This window comes from Nerophis lumbriciformis, linkage group LG03 (assembly GCF_033978685.3).
Source record: "Nerophis lumbriciformis linkage group LG03, RoL_Nlum_v2.1, whole genome shotgun sequence".
Lineage (NCBI taxonomy): Eukaryota > Metazoa > Chordata > Actinopteri > Syngnathiformes > Syngnathidae > Nerophis > Nerophis lumbriciformis.
In genome coordinates, this window is record NC_084550.2 from 34,113,854 (window position 1) to 34,137,500 (window position 23,647).

Consider the following 23,647-nt stretch of genomic DNA (forward strand, 5'->3'; position numbering starts at 1 on the left):
AGGCATACCTTGGTAAAATGTCTCCTCTTTAGTTTTGGGCGCACATTAGGCTGCTAAGCATGCTCTACTTATTTTCACCAGTATAACCATTGCTAGCGTTGGTTGTAGTTGGTTTTAGTTTTGGTTTTCTGATAGCACTGACAGTAGGGATGATGTTTGATAAGAAATTATCGAGTTCGAGCCTATTATCGAATCCTGATTTAGACACAGCTGACTGTGAACATATTTTGCAACATTGCATGACGATTTACCTTCGTGAGTAAGCTTGATAATCCTCTCCTCTGTTTCGATTGACATCTCTCGTGTTGGAGCCATGATTCATCCTAATCCACCAGCTGCAACAGCTCTCCAAGGTGCGGACACTCTATTTTTTAACTGCAGACTAATGAACCGATTTGAGCCGATGCAGGTGCTGACTTTGGAAATTAAAATTTACAGGGTGACTCCAAAGTGTTATCCTTTAAGGTTGAGTGACTCTGTAATTTTTTCAACTCTTTGCTTGATCTAAAAATGAAACTATTACTGACTACTGTGGAGAATGCATAGTATATGTTTAAGAGTTATTTCTTTATTCATAGTCATGTTTAATCAGCTAGTGGTTTTCCATTTGTACTCTTTCTATTTTTTCATTTTATGTCCACAAGTAAACTGTGTGTGTTACTTTGAAGGCTTGCAATGTAGGAGTTGGAGTACTCCCTTATATCGTATCTGTAGTAGAACAATAAGCCTGTATTCCTTTTTGGAGAGGGAGGGGGTTTTCTTCGTATGCAAGAAGTTGTCTATTCCGTTTGAATGTTAGACCAATTCGAGAAGCTGATATGAATGTATTGGTGTGGGCTGGTCTCCTGAAGCTTTAGTAAAACTTGATAATATTCCTATTCCGTCTTGATGGTCCTTCTTACTCTGCATGAAATTCTAAGTTAATTATTATTTGCAAAAACAAATAAAGTTTATGAGTTTGAACATCAAAAAATGTTGTCTTTGTAGTGCATTCAACTGAATATGGGTTGAAAAGGATTTGCAAATCATTGTATTCCGTTTATATTTACATCTAACACAATTTCCCAACTCATATGGAAACGGGGTTTGTATATGGAAAAAAAACCACACAAATACTTGGTTTAACAAAAACTCACTTTTGGCAGCCTTCACTTACATTTTTTAAGAAAAAAATTAAATTAAATAAATAAATATTGACTGTTAGTGCCCTTATAATTGGGCCACCTAAGAATAATACATGCAGGGAAAATCCTGCATTCATTTGTATTATTTATTAGACCTGCAAACTCTGGATCGATGTAGGCTACAAGATACCGTTAACGTTATCAGACACATACAAAAACGTTACCGTTAGCCACTGAATATGCTTAGCTAACATTTCTACAGTCCTGGTTGACATAAGAGGTATCGTTATTTTAGCCTAAAGGCTACAAGTGATCAGATATGGAAATGAAGCGGCAACAGTTAACGTTAGTTACTCACCGGCACTATCACTGGGACTGCAGGTTGAAGCAGAGGAAGAGGGGCGTGCTTCGTCACCTCTGTCGCTGCTTCTCCACGACACCTTTCTCTAACCTTCAGGTTATGTACGGACTGAACATGTTTCAACATGTACTGCTCCCCTTACAGGAAAGCGAAGCCTGGCAATAATTGCAGATAGCCGTTTCCTCGTCGTATTAGTAAAGGGAAGCCATGCCTCGGAGCGTTTTTTTCTGGTCCATTGTTGTTGCTGCTTCTGTATTTCCCGCCGAATGACTGAGCTACGTCATTTCCTGTGAATGTCCTGTGACACGGGATTCGAATAAAGAACCAAATCGTTTTCTTTACTATAGTGGCTTCGATAACGGGAACCGTTTCTCAAAAAGGGATTTGAATCCATGGAATCGGTTCTGTTCTTATCGAACAATCAGGAGAACCGGTTTTCGAACATCATCCCTAATCTTCCATACATTTGTCCTCTGAATTGAGACATTGCATACTTTGTTCACTCTAAAAATGATGAACTCAATGTACTTTATTGATTTATTTTAGTGTTCCTAAAACCAGAATGAATATAGCTTTGTTCTACCAACTTAAATAACTGAATGAACATCCTCCAAAACTGGTGATTCCATCATTTTTTTTCCAGGGCGTGTAGCTGAACTGTCCTCCTATCCATCCACCCTGCCAACCCGCACACACACTGTCACTAGCCCTGTGGTGCACTCAGTTTGAAGTCACAAAACTCACTAACTGTCAGGTTGCTACAATGATTAGGGATTAATAAAAAAAAAAAAAGGAAACCCGCTTTACCTTTTCAGTTAAGCGTTGCCTGCAGCGAAAGAAAGGGGGAGGAGCTTTGTGTACTTACTATTTGCATACAGCTACGTTAGCTTGTGTTGACGTTACACTCACATTGTAACAGCAACATGCTAGGTTAATTTGCTTGCTGAAGAACAACAAACTGCTCAAATTTATAGCTCCTATGTGTGCGGGTGAATGATTGATTGATTGACAGACCTCCAGGCCTCATTTTAAGATGTGTAGCAAAGCCTGATTAGGGTTTTTTTCCCGTTACGTCTGAGCGCCTCTTCTCTCAAAAGTGAAAAAATAATTATTATTAGTTAGATAGTGAAGTGGTTGCTGAGATGATCAAATGTGTAACTTCTTGCAGGAAAGCGTGTCGGCCATGACGCCAAGACACTCCTTGGATGAAGGAGCGCTCAGTACGAGTCATGGAGTCTTCACAGGTGAGTTCAGTCTCCTCATTCTCACTGGACATAAACAGCCTGAGGGCCACAGATGTTTGGTCCATCCACCTTGCAGCCACCCGCCTCCAGCATCAAACTGACAGTCTGAAGGGACCCGAGTCCAAAGCTCCAGACGGCCGCCCCAAGTCCGATCGCCCCCCGCTGGAGCACAAGTTGTCAGTAAGTCAGTGTAGAATGCAGCAAAGATGATGTTAATAAATACACTCTGTTCACTTGTAGAATGCAGCAAAGATGGTATTAATAAATACACTATGTTCACTTCAAGTCTATTTACTGTTGATGTTAGCATCTTTGTTTTTTTTTTCTTTTACACAGAACTGTTAGCTACACGCTACTGACTCACCACATCGACGTCCATTATCAGGTTGGACGTACTGCTGACTAATATTTGTACTGCACTATTTGTACTACTGTTTGTACTACACCAGGGGTGTTTGACCTGGGGCCCACATTGTCTTAAAAATAATTTGGCTGGGGGGCCTAAAGCCGACTGCATGTGTATATATATATATATATATAGGCCTGTAGAGATGAAATAGTCTTGTGATTTTTTTCCCACACATACATATATATATATATATATATATATATATATATATATATATATTGAAGTGGCATAAAACACTGAAAGTGATTGTTCCTATAACCCCTTCGTTTCAAATGTTTGTTCCACTTGTGGCGCGGGCATCTTGTCTGACTCACACCATATACACAGCCTTCCTTGTCACGAATTCTTCCTTTTCCCGCTATCCATCCACTAATTCAAACTGATCCAGCAGCGCAATTGAAGATTGTTTTATTTACAAAAATCAAGGAACAGAATACTCGGGAAACAAAATGAATGAGCCGAGGTCTACAGACAGGTGAGGTCAAAGACGGTATGCTGGTGCCCGACTGCCAATCACGCGCCCAGCACGCTCCTGCCCCTTATAGGCTTGCGTGGGAACTTTTCACCACCTGCAAAGGGTGCACACTGACATACACACATCAATCACTCAAAATAATAAAATAAACATAGATTCAAGTATGGCTCTCTATTTGGCTCCTACACACCGGCCCCTGATTGATCTTTACAGACTCAATCACATACATTAATTTAATGAAAAAAGGAGCCTATTCCATAATAAACAAACAAAAGGCAAAGCCTTGAGAGAAAATAAAGTATATACATTACGCCCCTTGTGCGTGTCTTGTGGTCTGGTCTCCATGACTGACGAGTCAGCTCTCAGCCTCCAGGATGCGGCACAGCTTGGTGATAGGCCTTTCGATGACTGAAGTCTTTGTTTGGAGCTTGACTGACCGGACCAGGCCTCCTCCATCTGGCCGAGTCTCCAGTGCTCTGCCCAATGGCCAGGAGCCCCGTGGGGCTGTGGGGTCGACCACCAGGACCACATCTCCTGGCTGCAGGTTGTTCCTCACTTGGGTCCATTTCTGTCTTTCCTGCAGAAGCGCCAGGTACTCCCTTGTCCATCTGTGCCAGAAAAGGTCAGCCATATACTGGACCTGTTTCCAGCGGCGTCTGGCGTAGAGATCCTTTTTCTCGAATGTGCCAGGGGGAATGATGGGTTGAGTTTTTAGAAGGAGAATGTGGTTTGCGGTCAGCGGCTCTAAGTCCTGTGGATCTTGGGAGACTGTGGAGAGGGTACGACTGTTGACGATTCTCTCTTGGGGTAAACTTGCCATTGCTCTAAGGTGCTTTTTCCAATTTGAAAAGGTGGAAAGCAGCTGGCTTGTGGGGGGTTCAGTGTTTACCACTGTAGTGAAGACAGTAGTGTTCTTTCTGACTTCTGGGTCATCCTGTAACACTGACTTGGAGCCCAATGCTTCCTGTGCAGGCCAACTTTCCTCTGCTTTCCATAAGAAGTCAGGGGCATGTATCCATCTCCTTTGCTGCATGAATCTGCCAGTACTCAGTCCTCTGGAGGCATCATCAGCTGGATTGTCCTTACTGCCCACATACCTCCATTGAGACAGCTTTGTTTTGAGGGTCACACCTTTGTAGGTGGATGCACAGTCAAAGACCATCTTGAGTTTCTTCTTTTTGGGGTGGTACACTCTGTGGTGTGGTATGTACCAAACTTTTGTCTGGCTGAGCTCCTCCTCTGGCACCTCCTCAGCATAGTTGCTTTCCATAATGTTACTGAGAGATGCAACACACTTCTGTTTGGGTTGCTGGTTCCTTTCCATTTTTCTTTTCAGGCTTTGGAGGCGCTGTTCGGCACTTGGGCGATTGTTGGGCAGGTTGACCGTGGGCTTTCTGAAAGGTAATTTCAGGTTGTAGTGTCCGTCCTGTAGCACTGCCTCATTGGCTATCTCTAAAAACTGTTTGTCTTCTACTGACAGCTCAGTCTTTTCCTCTGACACTACTTCACTGAATTACAGGTTATACTGGGAAATTAGAAGCTCCTCCAGATTTGCAACTGAAATACTGTTCACAGTTGCACTCACTGCCTCACTATTCCGACCTCTAAATGGCCCGTTAACCACCCATCCCAATAGCGTTCTCACTGCATATGGACCCCCACCATGGCTATTTATAACCTCCCATGGCTCTAACAGTTTTGGAGCATTTGTGCCTATCAACAGCTCCACCTTTGAACTGATGCTCGGGAGTATAACGTTGCCTAAATATGGCCATGGTGCTATGTCTTCCTGTTTGGGGATGCTGCTTGTGGTGACTGGCATTTCTTTCTGTGTGAAGACAACAGGAAGAGGTAGGAAATGATTGTTGTCCAGTGCAGACACTTCTAGCCCAGCTACCATGTGAGTTGATACAGACTTTTTCTTATTTATGGTCCTTAGTAGGATGTGGGTCTTTACTCCCTTTACGTTCAACTGGGACATGAGCTGTTCAGAACAGAAGCTAGCGGAGGATCCAGGGTCAAGGAGAGCATAGACTGAGAGGACCTGGCTGCCCTTCCCGGCCTTAACTTTGACTGGGACAATGGACAGAACACTCTCTTGGTCCCCGGCCCCTATATGGCCACATAGCTCTGCTCCTGCACTGCTTACATCTCTAGAGGGCTTTTCTACCTCTTTTGATACCTTATCTTTCCTGTCATAATGTAAGACACTTTGTTATGATCCGCTGCCCGGATCATATTTTTGTTTTTGTTTTCAAGTCACTTGTGTTTTCAGCACCTCTTGAGTTTGTTTCTGTTGCCATGACGGCAGATTATAGTCACCTGCCTCTGGTTAGTGTCCCGGACGCGCACCTGTTGCCCGGGCACTAATCAGAGGGCTATTTTAGTTTACGCGCTGGCCTCATTCGGCCTGTTGGTTTTGTTTGCTCCTACGCAACAAGTTACGCTCCTAGTTTCGCTCATAGTTTACATTTTTGATATTAGCATCTTTGCTACCCTCTTGTTTTCCGTGCCGTGGTGCACCGCGCAGCATTTTGTTCTACAATCAGAATAAATCATTTATTCTCACCTGCAAGCCGCTTCCTGACATCCCTCTGCATCTTGAAAAGACGACCTCCGGCATCTCAATGCCTCGAAAGCGTAACACACTTGGGTGAGATTTTTTACACAGGCTACATGTGTGACGACTTGGACAAACAGAACTCATGTGCCCTATTGAAAGACAGGCAAAGCATATGCCCTGACTCTTTAGGAAACTAAGCTTGTCTCTGTGCTTCTTCTTAATGAACAGTCTACACAACTCTAGTGGGTGTTTGTTTTTACAAAGTGGACAAATGGGCTCTGACTCAGACTCTGGCTTGGACTCCATTGGGCTAATAGTAATACTCGTGGCAAAACTACTACCAGCTAACTTTGAGTGTTGTGGCTTTACAGAGGGTCTAGCGTTAGCCTTTCCTATGCTGGCTGACTGCTCCTGTACCCTTAGCTCTCCAAAGACTGGATGGGCTGCCACACGAGCTTGCTTTTCTATAAAGCTAACCAGGTCTAAAACCCTCACCCTGCGGTTGTGCTCTTCCTGCTGCTCATATGCTTTGTTGCGCCATTTCTCCTTCAGCTTGAAGGGCAACTTAAACGCAATGTTTCTCATATTGGCCACTGTGTCCAGTTCGTCCATGTACTCCGTCTCATCCATGGCATTACAGCAGCTCCTGAGGAACATGGCGTACTCCTGCAAGGATTTGGAATCCTCTGCCCTAATTTGAGGCCAGGTCTGGACCTTATCTAGGTAAGCACAGGCAATTTTAAAGTCATGACCAAAGTTCTCTTTTAACAACCTTTTGGCTTTCTGGTAGCCTCTATCTGGTGACATATATTCACAACTTTTGACTAGCTTTTGACCATGGCCTTTTGTGTACTGGATGAGAAACTGCAACCTGTCCCTGTCATTGTCAGTTTTACTTTCGACCATGTGTTCAAAGGAATGAATGAATGACTTGTACTCCAAGGTTTGCCCATCAAAGAGGGGAACACTTCCTTGTGGGAGAGTGGACAGAAGCTGCTCTTTCACAAGAATCTTAGTCAGTTCATTTTGGGCTTCCAGAATTTTGATTAGCTGATTGTTCTGTGTTGAGCTGGGGATGGCTTGTTGAGGTTGGAACTGGAAACTGGCAGCCACAGCTTGGTGAACGGGGGCCTGCTGGGGATAGAGACCGGCAGGCTGACCTGGGGCCTGCAGAGGTAGAACTGGGACCTGCTGCAGTTGAGTTGGGGCCTGCTGAGGTTGGGGTTGGAGTTGGAGGCTGGCATGCTGAATTGGGGCCTGTTGAGGTTGGAAGCTGGCAGGTGGAACTTGGGGTATAGATACATCGAACAGAGTAGTGGGGAACTGCATCTGAACTCTTTCCTTGGGCCTAACCACTGGGCCTCCCACAGGTGAACCACACCTTGATGGATCAAATGCTACCCCTGTAACCGCTGCTCTCTGATCTGCACCATGCACCACTAAACCTTCTATTTCCCTCAAGTAGTTAATTTTAGCATTAGCCGCCTCTATTTCTGTTTTCAACTCCAAAGCCTCTCTTTTTTTCCTGCACATTAACTCCTGTTCTTCAATACCATGTTTTCCTGCAACCTTGCTGCCCTGGCTGTCAAAGCAGTCTTCTCCACCTCCGCTCTAATCCGCAATGATGAAGAGGAATTATTGGATGACCGTCCTGAACTGGAGGACTTGACTGATGCCTCCCTGCTTGACACTATGCCTGGGTGACCAGTTAGTTCATGCCTATATAGGCTGTCCGCCTCTTCTAAATTGTCCTTAAAATGACCAGTTTTTAAATCACTGTCTTTAAATATAACAATGTCCTCAGGTGGAGGAGCACAGGTGTGGGTTGAGGGGTTTTCAAGATCTGATATCCATCGGGACACATCAGCTTCAAAGGCATCTATAAGAGCAATTTTAGGCTGATACCATGTTTGGTCATCATCCCTTCGCTCGTCTGGCTCTAAACCTTCAGAATATGATCTGTGCAGAGATTTAAACTCCATTAGGAATTCATTAAACTTGCTTATATTTATTTTCACTTCTTTTAAAGCCTCTGCATCCACCATCAAATTGCGCACAATGTTCATTCGCCTTGTTATGTGTGACATTTTGCCTATTCTGGCGGCGCGCACACGAGAAACCTCCTGCGCAATTGTCGTCATTTCCTCTCCTTCGGCTGAATTATTAGCTGACATTTTCCTCTTTTAATCAACAAAAATCCTTCACTTGGTGCATCAAAAAACGTTTACACTTCCAAGCGAATATAAAAGTTTTCAATAACAGTCTTTATCCTTTTTGGGAATTAAATGTCCGTTCACCGGCCGTCGGGCGCGCGCGCGCAAGCCCGTCACCAAATGTTTGTAATGCAACCTTTAAAAATCATTACGCGGTGATCTCGGTCCCAAAAATAAACTTTTCTTGCATGATAATGTCCAGAAAAACTCACTTTATATTACTATAGAGTCCTTTTAACGAATGAGTTTGATGGTTTATCACAAACCTTAATGAAAGAAGTCCTTTGTTCTCCTGCACCATGCATGCACTTTGGCCTTGCTTCCTGTTTGGTGCGCAATCCTGTCGGCTGTACTTCCACAGCTCGTCTTTGACAACTTGAAGTGGCATAAAACACTGAAAGTGATTGTTCCTATAACCCCTTTGTTTCAAATGTTTGTTCCACTTGTGGCGCGGGAATCTTGTCTGACTCACACCATATACACAGCCTTCCTTGTCACGAATTCTTCCTTTTCCCGCTATCCATCCACTAATTCAAACTGATCCAGCAGCGCAATTGAAGATTGTTTTATTTACAAAAATCAAGGAACAGAATACTCGGGAAACAAAATGAATGAGCCGAGGTCTACAGACAGGTGAGGTCAAAGACGGTATGCTGGTGCCCGACTGTCAATCACGCGCCCAGCATGCTCCTGCCCCTTATAGGCTTGCGTGGGAACTTTTCACCACCTGCAAAGGGTGCACACTGACATACACACATCAATCACTCAAAATAATAAAATAAACATAGATTCAAGTATGGCTCTCTATTTGGCTCCTACATATATATATATATATACATACATACATACATACATACATACATACATACATACATATATATATATATATATATATATATATATATATATATATATATATATATATATATATATATATATATTTAAAAGGGACAAACGGTAGAAAATGGATGGGATGGATAAATATATATATATATATACATATACATATACCGTATTTTTCGGAGTATAAGTTGCACCGGAGTATAAGTCGCACCTGCCGAAAATGCATAATAAAGAAGGAAAAAAACATATATAAATCGCACTGGAGCCCGGCCAAACTATGAAAAAAAACTGCGACTTATAGTCCGAAAAATACGGTATGTATGTTTGTATATGTATATGTATATATATATATATATATATATATATATATATATATATATATATAAATATATATATATATATATATATATAAATATATATATATATATATATATATTTAAAAGGGACAAACGGTAGAAAATGGATGGGATGGATATATATATTTATATATGTATATATTTATATATATATATATATATATATATATATATCTATATATATTTATATTTATATATTTATGTTTGTATATATATATATATATATATATATATATATATATATATGTATGTGTGGGAAGAAAAATCACAAGACTACTTCATCTCTACAGGCCTGTTTCATGAGGGGTTCCCTCAATCATCAGGAGATTTTCTCCTGATGAACGGTAGAAAATGGATGGGATGGATATATATATTTATATATGTATATATTTTTATATATATATATATATATATATATATATATATTTTTTTTTTTTTTTTTATATTTATATATTTATGTTTGTATATATATATATATATATATTAAAAGGGACAAATGGTAGAAAATGGATGGGATGGATATATATATTTATGTATATATATATATATACCGTATATATATTTATAGATGTATGTATGTATATATATATATATATATATATATATGTATATATGTGTATATATTTATATATTTATATATATGTACATATATGTATGTATATGTACATATATATGTCATGCATGTATATGTAATTTTATACAGTGTATATATATATGTACATATACAGTATGTATGTGTATGTACATATATATGTATAAGTATATATGTATGTATATGTACATTTATACAGTGTATATATATGTACATATATGTATGTGTATGTACATATATATGTATAAGTATATATGTATGTATATGTACATTTATACAGTATATATATATATATGTACATGTACATATATACATATGTATAAATATAATGTGTGCGTGCATGCACATATTATATTAATATAATGCATATATAATTAATATAATTGATATTAAGTGTATATGAAAGTTCCACTCCGACCTTGTTTACTCCCGTGACGACCTTCTTAAAGTTTTATAATCAATCAGAAACATCAAGCAGCTAAAATGTGCCAAACATTGATAAGTGTGGAGAGTGTTTTGCATTTTTCCCATCATGCACTGTAATGGATTTAAATGGGTGTAATTTAGTTTTTTTGTTTTTTTTATGGTGATGGGACATTTTTCATTGTTGTATTTTTTTTTTTTTTGCACCATGACTAGGAAAGGTTGTTTGGATTGTGTCATTTAAGTAAGGGTCATTGATCTGATTTACTCACAATGTCCACAAGATGGCAGCAAATCTGTAGCATTCAGAGACTGCCTTTTTATTTATTTTAAGATGAAATTTAAAGCACTCCGCGTTGTGATGCTTTATTGAAGTCATGACATCTCGTGGGCCACATTGAAGATGCTGGCGGGCCAAACTTTGCCTACGGGCCGTAGTTTGTAAACCCCACTATTTACATTACACTATTTCTACTTCTATTTACCACTACACTATTTCTACTATTTACTACTCTTGATGAATTGATGGAATCGGCAAACTTGGAGGATGTTCATCAGTTGACACATGACACAAAATTATATTTAGTTTAAATGGCTTTAAGAAACATTAAAAAAAAAAGTTTAATTTTTAAATTAATTTTGAGTTAAAAAAAAAATGGAATCACCCTGTATTTTTATGTTTTTGGAAGCTACTGTAACTGTAGCATCAGCTTAAATCTGTTTATTAGTGTTCTAACACTCCTTTTAAAACAGGAGTGTTAGAAAACTCCCTTTTAATTACTTGGAGAGCTGTTGCAGCAGGTGGATTAGGATGAATCATGGCTCTTACATGAGAGATGTCATTGAAACAAAGGAGAGGATTATTAAACTTCTTCATGGAGGTAGAGTAAAAGATGTTGGTTCTTCAGTCAGCTGTGTCTGAATGTGGACCAAGTACAGACCACTTGGGACGGTTGTAAAAGGTAGACCAAGGAAAACAAAGTGTCAAGACAGAAAACTTCAAGCAAAAAGTCTTGAAAAGAAAAAAATGGGTGGAAACTGCAAGAAACCACCTAAAGAAAATGGGATTCAAACACAGAAAGTCTAAACGAAAGCCGTCATTAACATTTAAACATAAAAAACCTGGTCATGGAATACGGATGACTGGATGAAAGTCACATTCAGTGATCTGCATTGCTGCAACTTTTGTTTGGTTTCGGTTCTAATGAGATTTATGAAGACGACTGCCTGAAGAAAACATGCAGGTTCCCACACTCATTGATGAGATGTCAGGTAATTAACATCTTCAGTAAATGCAAAGGTTTACTTTGTCTCCAATTCAACTATGGAACGCATGTTCGGGAACGATGACATCATGTTTCAAGATGATAATGCATCTTGCCATAGAGCGAAAAGTGTTAAAAAACGGTCCATGAAGAAAGACACATAAGTCAATAGATAATCTGGACCTGAATCAAACGTACAAAGTGAGATTGTTTGGAACTGAATCCAACGTACAATGTGAGGTAGTGCGATAGTCTGTACCTGAATTCAGTCTATGTGAGGTAGTGAGATAGTCTGGACCTGAATCAAAAGTACAATGTGAGGTAGTGAGATAGTCTGGACCTGAATCCAACTTACAATGTGAGGTAGTGATATAGTCTGGACCTGAATCCAACTAGATGTGAGGTAGTGAGATAGTCTGGACCTGAATCCAATTTACAATGTGAGTTAGTGATATAGTCTGGACCTGAATCCAACTAGATGTGAGGTAGTGAGATAGTCTGGACCTGAATCCAACTTACAATGTGAGGTAGTGATATAGTCTGGACCTGAATCCAACTAGATGTGAGGTAGTGAGATAGTCTGGACCTAAATCAAACGTACAATGTGAGGTAGTGAGATAGTCTGGACCTGAATCAAATGTACAATGTGAGGTAGTGAGATAGTCTGGACCTAAATCAAACGTACAATGTGAGGTAGTGAGATAGTCTGGACCTAAATCCAAAGTGAAATGTGAGGTAGTGAGATAGTCTGGACCTGAATCAAATGTACAATGTGAGGTAATGAGATAGTCTGGACCTGAATCCAACTAGATGTGAGGTAGTGAGATAGTCTGGACCTGAATCAAATGTACAATGGGAGGTAGTGAGATAGTCTGGACCTGAATCCAACTAGATGTGAGGTAGTGAGATAGTCTGGACCTGAATCCAACTTACAATGTGAGGTAGTGATATAGTCTGGACCTGAATCCAACTAGATGTGAGGTAGTGAGATAGTCTGGACCTGAATCCAATTTACAATGTGAGGTAGTGATATAGTCTGGACCTGAATCCAACTAGATGTGAGGTAGTGAGATAGTCTGGACCTGAATCCAACTTACAATGTGAGGTAGTGATATAGTCTGGACCTGAATCCAACTAGATGTGAGGTAGTGAGATAGTCTGGACCTAAATCAAACGTACAATGTGAGGTAGTGAGATAGTCTGGACCTGAATCAAACGTACAATGTGAGGTAGTGAGATAGTCTGGACCTAAATCAAACGTACAATGTGAGGTAGTGAGATAGTCTGGACCTAAATCCAAAGTGAAATGTGAGGTAGTGAGATAGTCTGGACCTGAATCAAATGTACAATGTGAGGTAATGAGATAGTCTGGACCTGAATCCAACTAGATGTGAGGTAGTGAGATAGTCTGGACCTGAATCAAATGTACAATGGGAGGTAGTGAGATAGTCTGGACCTGAATCCAACTAGATGTGAGGTAGTGAGATAGTCTGGACCTAAATCAAACGTACAATGGGAGGTAGTGAGATAGTCTGGACCTGAATCAAACGTACAATGTGAGGTAGTGAGATAGTCTGGACCTGAATCCAACGTACAATGTGAGGTAGTCTGGACCTAAATCCAAAGTGAAATGTGAGGTAGTGAGATAGTCTGGACCTGAATCCAACGTACAATGTGAGGTAGTGAGGTAGTCTGGACCTAAATCCAAAGTGAAATGTGAGGTAGTGAGATAGTCTGGACCTGAATCAAATGTACAATGTGAGGTAATGAGATAGTCTGGACCTGAATCCAACTAGATGTGAGGTAGTGAGATAGTCTGTACCTGAATCAAATGTACAATGGGAGGTAGTGAGATAGTCTGGACCTGAATCCAACTAGATGTGAGGTAGTGAGATAGTCTGGACCTAAATCAAACGTACAATGGGAGGTAGTGAGATAGTCTGGACCTGAATCAAACGTACAATGTGAGGTAGTGAGATAGTCTGGACCTGAATCCAACGTACAATGTGAGGTAGTCTGGACCTAAATCCAAAGTGAAATGTGAGGTAGTGAGATAGTCTGGACCTGAATCCAACGTACAATGTGAGGTAGTGAGGTAGTCTGGACCTAAATCCAAAGTGAAATGTGAGGTAGTGAGATAGTCTGGACCTGAATCAAACGTAAAAAGTGAGGTAGTGAGATAGTCTGGACCTGAATCAAACGTAAAAAGTGAGGTAGTGAGATAGTCTGGACCTGAATCAAACGTACAATGTGAGGTAGTGAGATAGTCTGGACCTGAATCCAACTAGATGTGAGGTAGTGAGATAGTCTGGACCTGAATCAAACGTACAATGGGAGGTAGTGAGATAGTCTGGATCTAAATCAAACGTACAATGTGAGATAGTCTGGACCTAAATCAAACGTACAATGTGAGGTAGTGAGATAGTCTGGACCTAAATCAAACGTACAATGGGAGATAGTGAGATAGTCTGGACCTGAATCAAACGTACAATGTGAGGTAATGAGATAGTTTGGACCTGAATCCAACTTACAATGTGAAGTAGTGAGATAGTCTGGACCTGAATCCAACTAGATGTGAGGTAGTGAGATAGTCTGGACCTGAATCCAAGTAGATGTGAGGTAGTGAGATAGTCTGGACCTAAATCAAACGTACAATGTGAGGTAGTGAGATAGATAGTCTGGACCTGAATCAAACGTAAAAAGTGAGGTAATGAGATAGTCTGGACCTGAATCAAACGTACAATGTGAGGTAGTGAGATAGTCTGGACCTGAATCCAACTAGATGTGAGGTAGTGAGATAGTCTGGACCTGAATCAAACGTACAATGGGAGGTAGTGAGATAGTCTGGACCTAAATCAAACGTACAATGGGAGATAGTGAGATAGTCTGGACCTGAATCAAACGTACAATGTGAGGTAATGAGATAGTTTGGACCTGAATCCAACTTACAATGTGAGGTAGTGAGATAGTCTGGACCTGAATCCAACTAGATGTGAGGTAGTGAGATAGTCTGGACCTGAATTAAACGTACAATGTGAGGTAGTGAGATAGTCTGGACCTGAATCCAACTAGATGTGAGGTAGTGAGATAGTCTGGACCTGAATCCAACTTACAATGTGAGGTAGTGATATAGTCTGGACCTGAATCCAACTAGATGTGAGGTAGTGAGATAGTCTGGACCTAAATCAAACGTACAATGTGAGGTAGTGAGATAGTCTGGACCTGAATCAAACGTACAATGTGAGGTAGTGAGATAGTCTGGACCTAAATCAAACGTACAATGTGAGGTAGTGAGATAGTCTGGACCTAAATCCAAAGTGAAATGTGAGGTAGTGAGATAGTCTGGACCTGAATCAAATGTACAATGTGAGGTAATGAGATAGTCTGGACCTGAATCCAACTAGATGTGAGGTAGTGAGATAGTCTGGACCTGAATCAAATGTACAATGGGAGGTAGTGAGATAGTCTGTACCTGAATCAAACGTACAATGGGAGGTAGTGAGATAGTCTGGACCTGAATCAAACGTACAATGTGAGGTAGTGAGATAGTCTGGACCTGAATCCAACTAGATGTGAGGTAGTGAGATAGTCTGGACCTGAATCAAATGTACAATGGGAGGTAGTGAGATAGTCTGGACCTAAATCAAACGTACAATGGGAGGTAGTGAGATAGTCTGGACCTGAATCAAACGTACAATGTGAGGTAGTGAGATAGTCTGAACCTGAATCCAACGTACAATGTGAGGTAGTCTGGACCTAAATCCAAAGTGAAATGTGAGGTAGTGAGATAGTCTGGACCTGAATCCAACGTACAATGTGAGGTAGTGAGGTAGTCTGGACCTAAATCCAAAGTGAAATGTGAGGTAGTGAGATAGTCTGGACCTGAATCAAACGTAAAAAGTGAGGTAGTGAGATAGTCTGGACCTGAATCAAACGTAAAAAGTGAGGTAGTGAGATAGTCTGGACCTGAATCAAACGTACAATGTGAGGTAGTGAGATAGTCTGGACCTGAATCCAACTAGATGTGAGGTAGTGAGATAGTCTGGACCTGAATCAAACGTACAATGGGAGGTAGTGAGATAGTCTGGATCTAAATCAAACGTACAATGTGAGGTAGTGAGATAGTCTGGACCTAAATCAAACGTACATTGTGAGGTAGTGAGATAGTCTGGACCTAAATCAAACGTACAATGGGAGATAGTGAGATAGTCTGGACCTGAATCAAACGTACAATGTGAGGTAATGAGATAGTTTGGACCTGAATCAAACGTACAATGTGAGGTAGTGAGATAGTCTGGACCTGAATCCAACTAGATGTGAGGTAGTGAGATAGTCTGGACCTGAATCAAATGTACAATGGGAGGTAGTGAGATAGTCTGGACCTAAATCAAACGTACAATGGGAGGTAGTGAGATAGTCTGGACCTGAATCAAACGTACAATGTGAGGTAGTGAGATAGTCTGAACCTGAATCCAACGTACAATGTGAGGTAGTCTGGACCTAAATCCAAAGTGAAATGTGAGGTAGTGAGATAGTCTGGACCTGAATCCAACGTACAATGTGAGGTAGTGAGGTAGTCTGGACCTAAATCCAAAGTGAAATGTGAGGTAGTGAGATAGTCTGGACCTGAATCAAACGTAAAAAGTGAGGTAGTGAGATAGTCTGGACCTGAATCAAACGTAAAAAGTGAGGTAGTGAGATAGTCTGGACCTGAATCAAACGTACAATGTGAGGTAGTGAGATAGTCTGGACCTGAATCCAACTAGATGTGAGGTAGTGAGATAGTCTGGACCTGAATCAAACGTACAATGGGAGGTAGTGAGATAGTCTGGATCTAAATCAAACGTACAATGTGAGGTAGTGAGATAGTCTGGACCTAAATCAAACGTACATTGTGAGGTAGTGAGATAGTCTGGACCTAAATCAAACGTACAATGGGAGATAGTGAGATAGTCTGGACCTGAATCAAACGTACAATGTGAGGTAATGAGATAGTTTGGACCTGAATCCAACTTACAATGTGAGGTAGTGAGATAGTCTGGACCTGAATCCAACTAGATGTGAGGTAGTGAGATAGTCTGGACCTGAATCAAACGTACAATGTGAGGTAGTGAGATAGTCTGGACCTAAATCAAACGTACAATGTGAGGTAGTGAGATAGATAGTCTGGACCTGAATCAAACGTACAATGTGAGGTAATGAGATAGTTTGCACCTGAATCTAACTTACAATGTGAGGTAGTGAGATAGTCTGGACCTAAATCCAACTAGATGTAAGGTAGTGAGATAGTCTGGACCTGAATCCAACGTACAATGGGAGGTAGTGAGATAGTCTGGATCTAAATCAAACGTACAATGTGAGGTAGTGAGATAGTCTGGACCTGAATCCTAAGTGAAATGTGAGGTGGGAATGAAAGAAAATGGTGGATGACAAGACTGACACAGCAATCAGAGAAAGTTGGAGCAAGACTGATGAAAAGTTCTGTTAAACTTTATTCAAAAGTCCAGTGGTGAATTATACCGTCTACCATTTTCTTATAGAATAGAATAGAAAGTACTTTATTGATCCCTGGGGTAAATTCAGCAGCACACTATAGACAATAAATACTATACAGCATTATTCACATGTGAATAATATAAATATATTCTACATTTAAGAAGGAACATATGCATTGTACAGTCTGATGGCTGTCGGTATATATCACTTGTATTTTTATTTGGTCACAGAGTCTTATAAGGGATGATTCTATGAAGGAAATATGCCCTCAGATAGCTTGGGGTGCAGATGTCCATCACGGCCCTCCAGAGAGTGGTGGCTCTTGCCCCCAGGACATTGCGGAACTTAAAGGATAGCAGCAGTTTGATTTTAGGAGGAAGCGTAAACACAAAAACGACACCTGGTAAGAGCCCCCCAGTAGGAGTAGAGATCAGGGGTTGGAGGTCACCCGACTTGCTTGAGCAAAGTGACAACGCCCAGGTGTTGTCTGCATTTGTACCAACAACCTGGGTGTTGTCCAGACTGGCCGGCCCTAAGGCTAGAACTACAAAGACTAACTGTCTTCGTGTAAAAGGTATTTAAGGACAGTGGTCCGAGACGACATCAGAAGAGTAATCAGGCCCATACTAATACACCATTTCTACTACTATTACTAATACACTATTTGTACTACTATTACTAATACACCATTTCTACTACTATTACTAATACACTATTTATACTACTATTACTAATACACTATTTGTGCTACTATTACTACTACATTATTTCTACTACTATTACTAATACACCATTTCTACTACTATTACTAATACACCATGTCTATTACTATTACTAATACACTATTTGTGCTGCTATTACTACTACACTATTTCTACTACTATTACTAATACACCATGTCTACTACTATTACTAATACACTATCTGTACTACTATTACTACTACACTATTTCTACTACTATTACTACTACACCATTTCTACTACTATTACTAATACACCATTTCTACTACTATTACTAATACACCATTTCTACTACTATTACTAATACACTATTTCTAATACTATTACTAATACACTATTTATTCTACTATTACTAAAACACTATTTCTACTACTATTTACTACTACACTATGTCTAATACTCTTTACTACTACACTATCTCTACTACTATGAATAATACACTATTTCTACTACTTTTTACTACCACACTATTTCACTACTCTTTACTAATACACTATTTCTACTACTATTACTACTACACTATTTTTACTACTATTTACTACTATACTATCTCTACTACGATTACTAATACACTATTACTACTACTATTTACTACTATACTATTTCTACTACTATTTACTACTATACTATTTCTACTACTATTTACTACTACTACACTATTTTTACTACTATTTACTAATACATTATCTCTAATACTATTACTACTACACTATTTCTACTACTATTTACTATTACAGTATCACTAATAGTATTACTACGACAATATTTCTACTACTATTTCCTAATATGCTACTTCTACCACTATTTACTACACTATGTCTAATACTATTTACTAATACACTATTTGCTACTACACTATTTTTACTACTATTTACTAATACACTATTTCTACTACTATTTACGACTACACTATCTACTACTATTACTAATACACTATTTCTACTACTATTTACTACTACACTATTTTTACTACTATTTACTAATACACTATCTCTAATATTATTAATACTGCACTATTTCTACTACTATTTACTACTACACTACTTTGACTACTATTTACTACTACACTATTTCTACTACTGTTTACTAATACACTACTTCTACTACTATTTACTACTACACTATTTCTAATACTATTTACTAATACATAATGTCTACTACTATTTACTATTACTGTTTACTAATACACTATCTCTTCTATTTAGTACTACACTATCTCTACTACTATTTACTACTACACTATCTCTACTACTATTTACTACTACACTATCTCTACTACTATTTACTAATACACTATTTCTACTACTATTTACTACTACACTATTTCTAGTACTATTTACTAATACACTATTTCTAATACTATTTACTACTACACCATTTCTAGTACGATTTACTAATACACTATTTATACTACTATTTACTACTACACTATCTACTACTATTACTAATACACTATTTCTACTACTATTTACTACTATACTATTTCTACTACTATTTACTACTACACTATTTGTACTACTATTTACTAATACACTATCTCTAATATTATTACTACTACACTATTTCTACTACTATTTACTAATACACTACTTCGACTACTTTTTACTACCACACTATTTCTAATACTATTTAGTAATACATAATGTCTACTACTATTTACTACTACTGTTTACTAATACACTATCTCTACTATTTAGTACTACACTATCTCTACTACTATTTACTACTACACTATTTCTAGTACTATTTACTAATACACTATTTCTACTACTATTTACTACTACACTATTTGTACTACTATTTACTAATACACTATCTCTAATATTATTACTACTACACTATTTCTACTACTATTTACTAATACACTACTTCGACTACTTTTTACTACCACACTATTTCTAATACTATTTAGTAATACATAATGTCTACTACTATTTACTACTACTGTTTACTAATACACTATCTCTACTATTTAGTACTACACTATCTCTACTACTATTTACTACTACACTATTTCTAGTACTATTTACTAATACACTATTTCTACTACTATTTACTACTACACTATTTCTAGTACTATTTACTACTACACTATTTCTACTACTATTTACTACAACACTATTTCTACTACTATTTACTAATACACTACTTCTACTATTTACTACTACACTATTTCTAATACTATTTACTAATACATAATGTCTACTACTATTTACTACTACTGTTTACAAATACACTATCTCTACTATTTAGTACTACACTATCTCTACTACTATTTACTACTACACTATTTCTAGTACTATTTACTAATACACTATTACTACTACTATTTACGACTACACTATTTCTAGTACTATTTACTAATACACTATTTCTACTACTATTTACTACTACACTATCTACTACTATTACTAATACACTATTCTACTACTATTTACTACTACACTATTTTTACTACTATTTACTAATACACTATCTCTAATATTATTATTACTGCACTATTTCTACTACTATTACTAATACACTATTCTACTACTATTTACTACTACACTACTTCGACTACTATTAACTACTACACTATTTCTACTACTATTTACTAATACACTACTTCTACTACTATTTACTACTACACTATTTATAATACTATTTACTAATACATAATATCTAATACTATTTACTACTACTGTTTACTAATACACTATCTCTTCTATTTAGTACTACACTATCTCTACTACTATTTACTACTACACTATTTCTAGTACTATTACTAATACACTATTTCTACTACTATTTACTACTACACTATTTCTAATACTATTTACTAATACACTACTTCTACTACTATTTACTACTACACTATTTCTAATATTTACTAATACATAATGTCTACTACTATTTACTACTACTGTTTACTAATACACTATCTCTACTATTTAGTACTACACTATCTCTACTACTATTTACTACTACACTATTTCTAGTACTATTTACTAATACACTATTTCTACTACTATTTACTACTACACTATTTCTAGTACTATTTACTAATACACTATTTCTACTACTATTTACTAATACACTATCTACTACTATTACTAATACACTATTTCTACTACTATACCATTTCTACTACTATTTACTACTACACTATTTCTACTACTATTTACTAATACACTACTTCTACTACTATTTACTACTACACTATTTCTAATACTATTTACTAATACATAATGTCTACTACTATTTACTACTACTGTTTACTAATACACTTTCTCTACTAATTAGTACTACACTATCTCTACTACTATTTACTACTACACTATTTCTAGTACTATTACTAATACACTATCTCTATTATTTATTACAACACTATCTCTAATACTATTACTACTACACTAAAGGCCCATACTATTTCTCCTGGAAGCTGCAGTTTTTTTTTGTTCGACAATCCCTCGTTCCTCACTTAGTCACTCTGTCCTGGGAGAGTGGCACGACCAACAAATACACAACAGGACTTTGAATGATTCCACTCACCTTTGACTTCCTGTTTATCCCCGTCACAGCATTTCTGGGAGAGGCGCCGCACGTCGGAAAGCAAGCGACTGACAGAAGTTCACCTTTGACGCCAGATTCCGGAAGCGTCGGGCTGGGAACTCGCCGCCTGTCCCGACCGACGCCGACAGGAGCTCTGAGGACTTGAGTCTTGCTCTCAAAGTCCCCCTTTCAGGGTGGTGCCGCCTGTCACGGATGAAGTCTGCTCTCCCCACCAGTCAGCAGACATCTTGGTCTGATTAGTTTTCCCAGCAGGAAGGGAAAGTGTCACCACGTCTTATTGTCACGTGAGTCCTTTTCCCTCCTAACTTATTCAAGCAGCCCTGCTTCATCTCCTAGCGAGGCCACCTGTGTGACGCTAAATGACTCCAGGAACATTTTTGTGAGCCCTGTAAAAAGGCAAGTGACGTGCAAATATGTGTACTGTGGACCAGCAACAAAAGTCAGTTATTGTTTGTGCGTGTTCTGTTCCCGTCACTCCTTTTATTGGACACGTGTACATTGCAGGTTACTCGCTGTCAAGTGTTGCATTTGTGAGGTGTTCAGCTCCACTGTGACTCATCTTCAAGTTGCCTTTACCACCATTGTGTCAGAGATCTTCTTTATCCCGGAATGTAACACACTTCCTGCCATGTGCCGTCCCTTTAAGGCTGCGTTCACCTTTGTGCTCGGGAAGGTCAAAAAAGACACTTTGCTTAGCCTTCACATTGGTTATTTAAGTCAAAACTGACACAATAATTAAGGCAGGGATCTAAAAAACTTTGGTTATGGTAGGGGTGTCCAAACTACGGCTCGTGGGCCAAGTGCGGTGCGCCGGCCTCTTCAATTTGGCATACAAATACAAGGAGTCAGTAGTTTGATAGCTGTCAATTAGTCACCATTTGACGGCCGACGAAAGTACTCAAGTCAGTGGCCATTAATTGTACACCGATGTAAATACACGCACATCATTTACTTATATGACCCAATCAAACAACCTTCCCTAGTAATGGTGCATAAAACAAAAAATCCAACAAACATGGTCACACACTGCTCATTGAACTTTGTGAGTATTATAAAACCCCATTTGAGGGCCGACGGAAGTACTGAAGTCAGTGGCCATTAATTGTACACCGATGTAAATACATGCACAGCATTAACTTATACGACACAATCAAACAACCTTCCCTAGTCATGGTGCAAAAAAAAAAAAAAAAAAAAAAAGCGTTCAGTCAGCATAAAACATTTAAACTGAAATGCATTGGAAATTTGGAAGGAGTAGTCGCCAGAAAAAATGGTGGAAATAGGGCTTTGGAAAAGCAGGAATTCTGGAAAATCATGGAATTTTTTTTTAACTTGGAAAAAATGTAGTTTAAATTTCCAGGATGGGTGGAATGTGTTGAAGGTGGAATGGTTGGAATCGGTTGAAAAATGTGGAAATGGTGAAAGTTTGAAAAATGCCCAATTCATTTTGAATGGGAAAAATGTCCCGGAAAACCTAGAATTCTGGGAAATCTGGGAATTTTTTTGAACTTGGAAAAAATGTAGTTTAAATTTCCAGGCTGGTAGAATGTGTTGAAGGTGGAATGGTTTGAATCGGTTAAAAAATGTGGAAATGGTGAAAGTTTGAAAAATGCCCAATTCATTTTAAATGGGAAAAATTTCCCGGAAAACCTGGAATTCTGGGAAATCTGGGGATTTTAGAAGTCTGGAAAATCATGGAATTTTTTTGAACTTGGAAAACAGGTAGTTTACATTTCCAGGATGGTATAATGTGTTGAAGGTGGAATAGTTTGAATCGGTTGAAAATTGTGGAAAAGGTGAAAGTTTGAAAAATGGCCAATTCATTTTGAATGGGGAAAATGTCCCGGAAAACCTGGAATTCTGGGGATTTTTGGAATTCTGGAAAATCATGGAATTTTTTTGAACTTGGAAAAAAGGTAGCTTAAATTTCCAGGATGGGTGGAGTGTGTTGAAGGTGGGAAAAATGTGGAAATGGTGAAAGTTTGA

General features: G+C 38.6%; 2 protein-coding genes across 8 annotated transcripts in view; one reads left to right on the plus strand and one right to left on the minus strand.

The window, feature by feature from the left end:
- The window catches only part of rap1gapb (RAP1 GTPase activating protein b), a 519,058-nt gene that overhangs the window by 494,073 nt on the left and 1,338 nt on the right, over positions 1-23,647 (plus strand). For all 6 annotated transcript variants that reach the window (XM_061937643.1, XM_061937649.2, XM_061937647.1 and 3 more), the window contains 3 exons: positions 2,654-2,729; positions 2,806-2,909; positions 21,670-23,647. The exon at positions 21,670-23,647 is cut by the window's right edge and continues 1,338 nt beyond it. In XM_061937643.1, the coding sequence (XP_061793627.1) occupies positions 2,654-2,729; positions 2,806-2,909; positions 21,670-21,729 (240 nt within the window). In that variant the 3' untranslated portion in view covers positions 21,730-23,647. The remainder of the gene's footprint in view (positions 1-2,653; positions 2,730-2,805; positions 2,910-21,669) is intronic.
- Positions 23,528-23,647, minus strand: part of padi2 (peptidyl arginine deiminase, type II) — a 46,690-nt gene continuing 46,570 nt past the window's right edge. For both annotated transcript variants that reach the window (XM_061937651.1, XM_061937650.1), the window contains exon 17: positions 23,528-23,647. This exon is cut by the window's right edge and continues 1,271 nt beyond it. The gene's annotated coding sequence lies outside the window, so the exon portion shown is untranslated.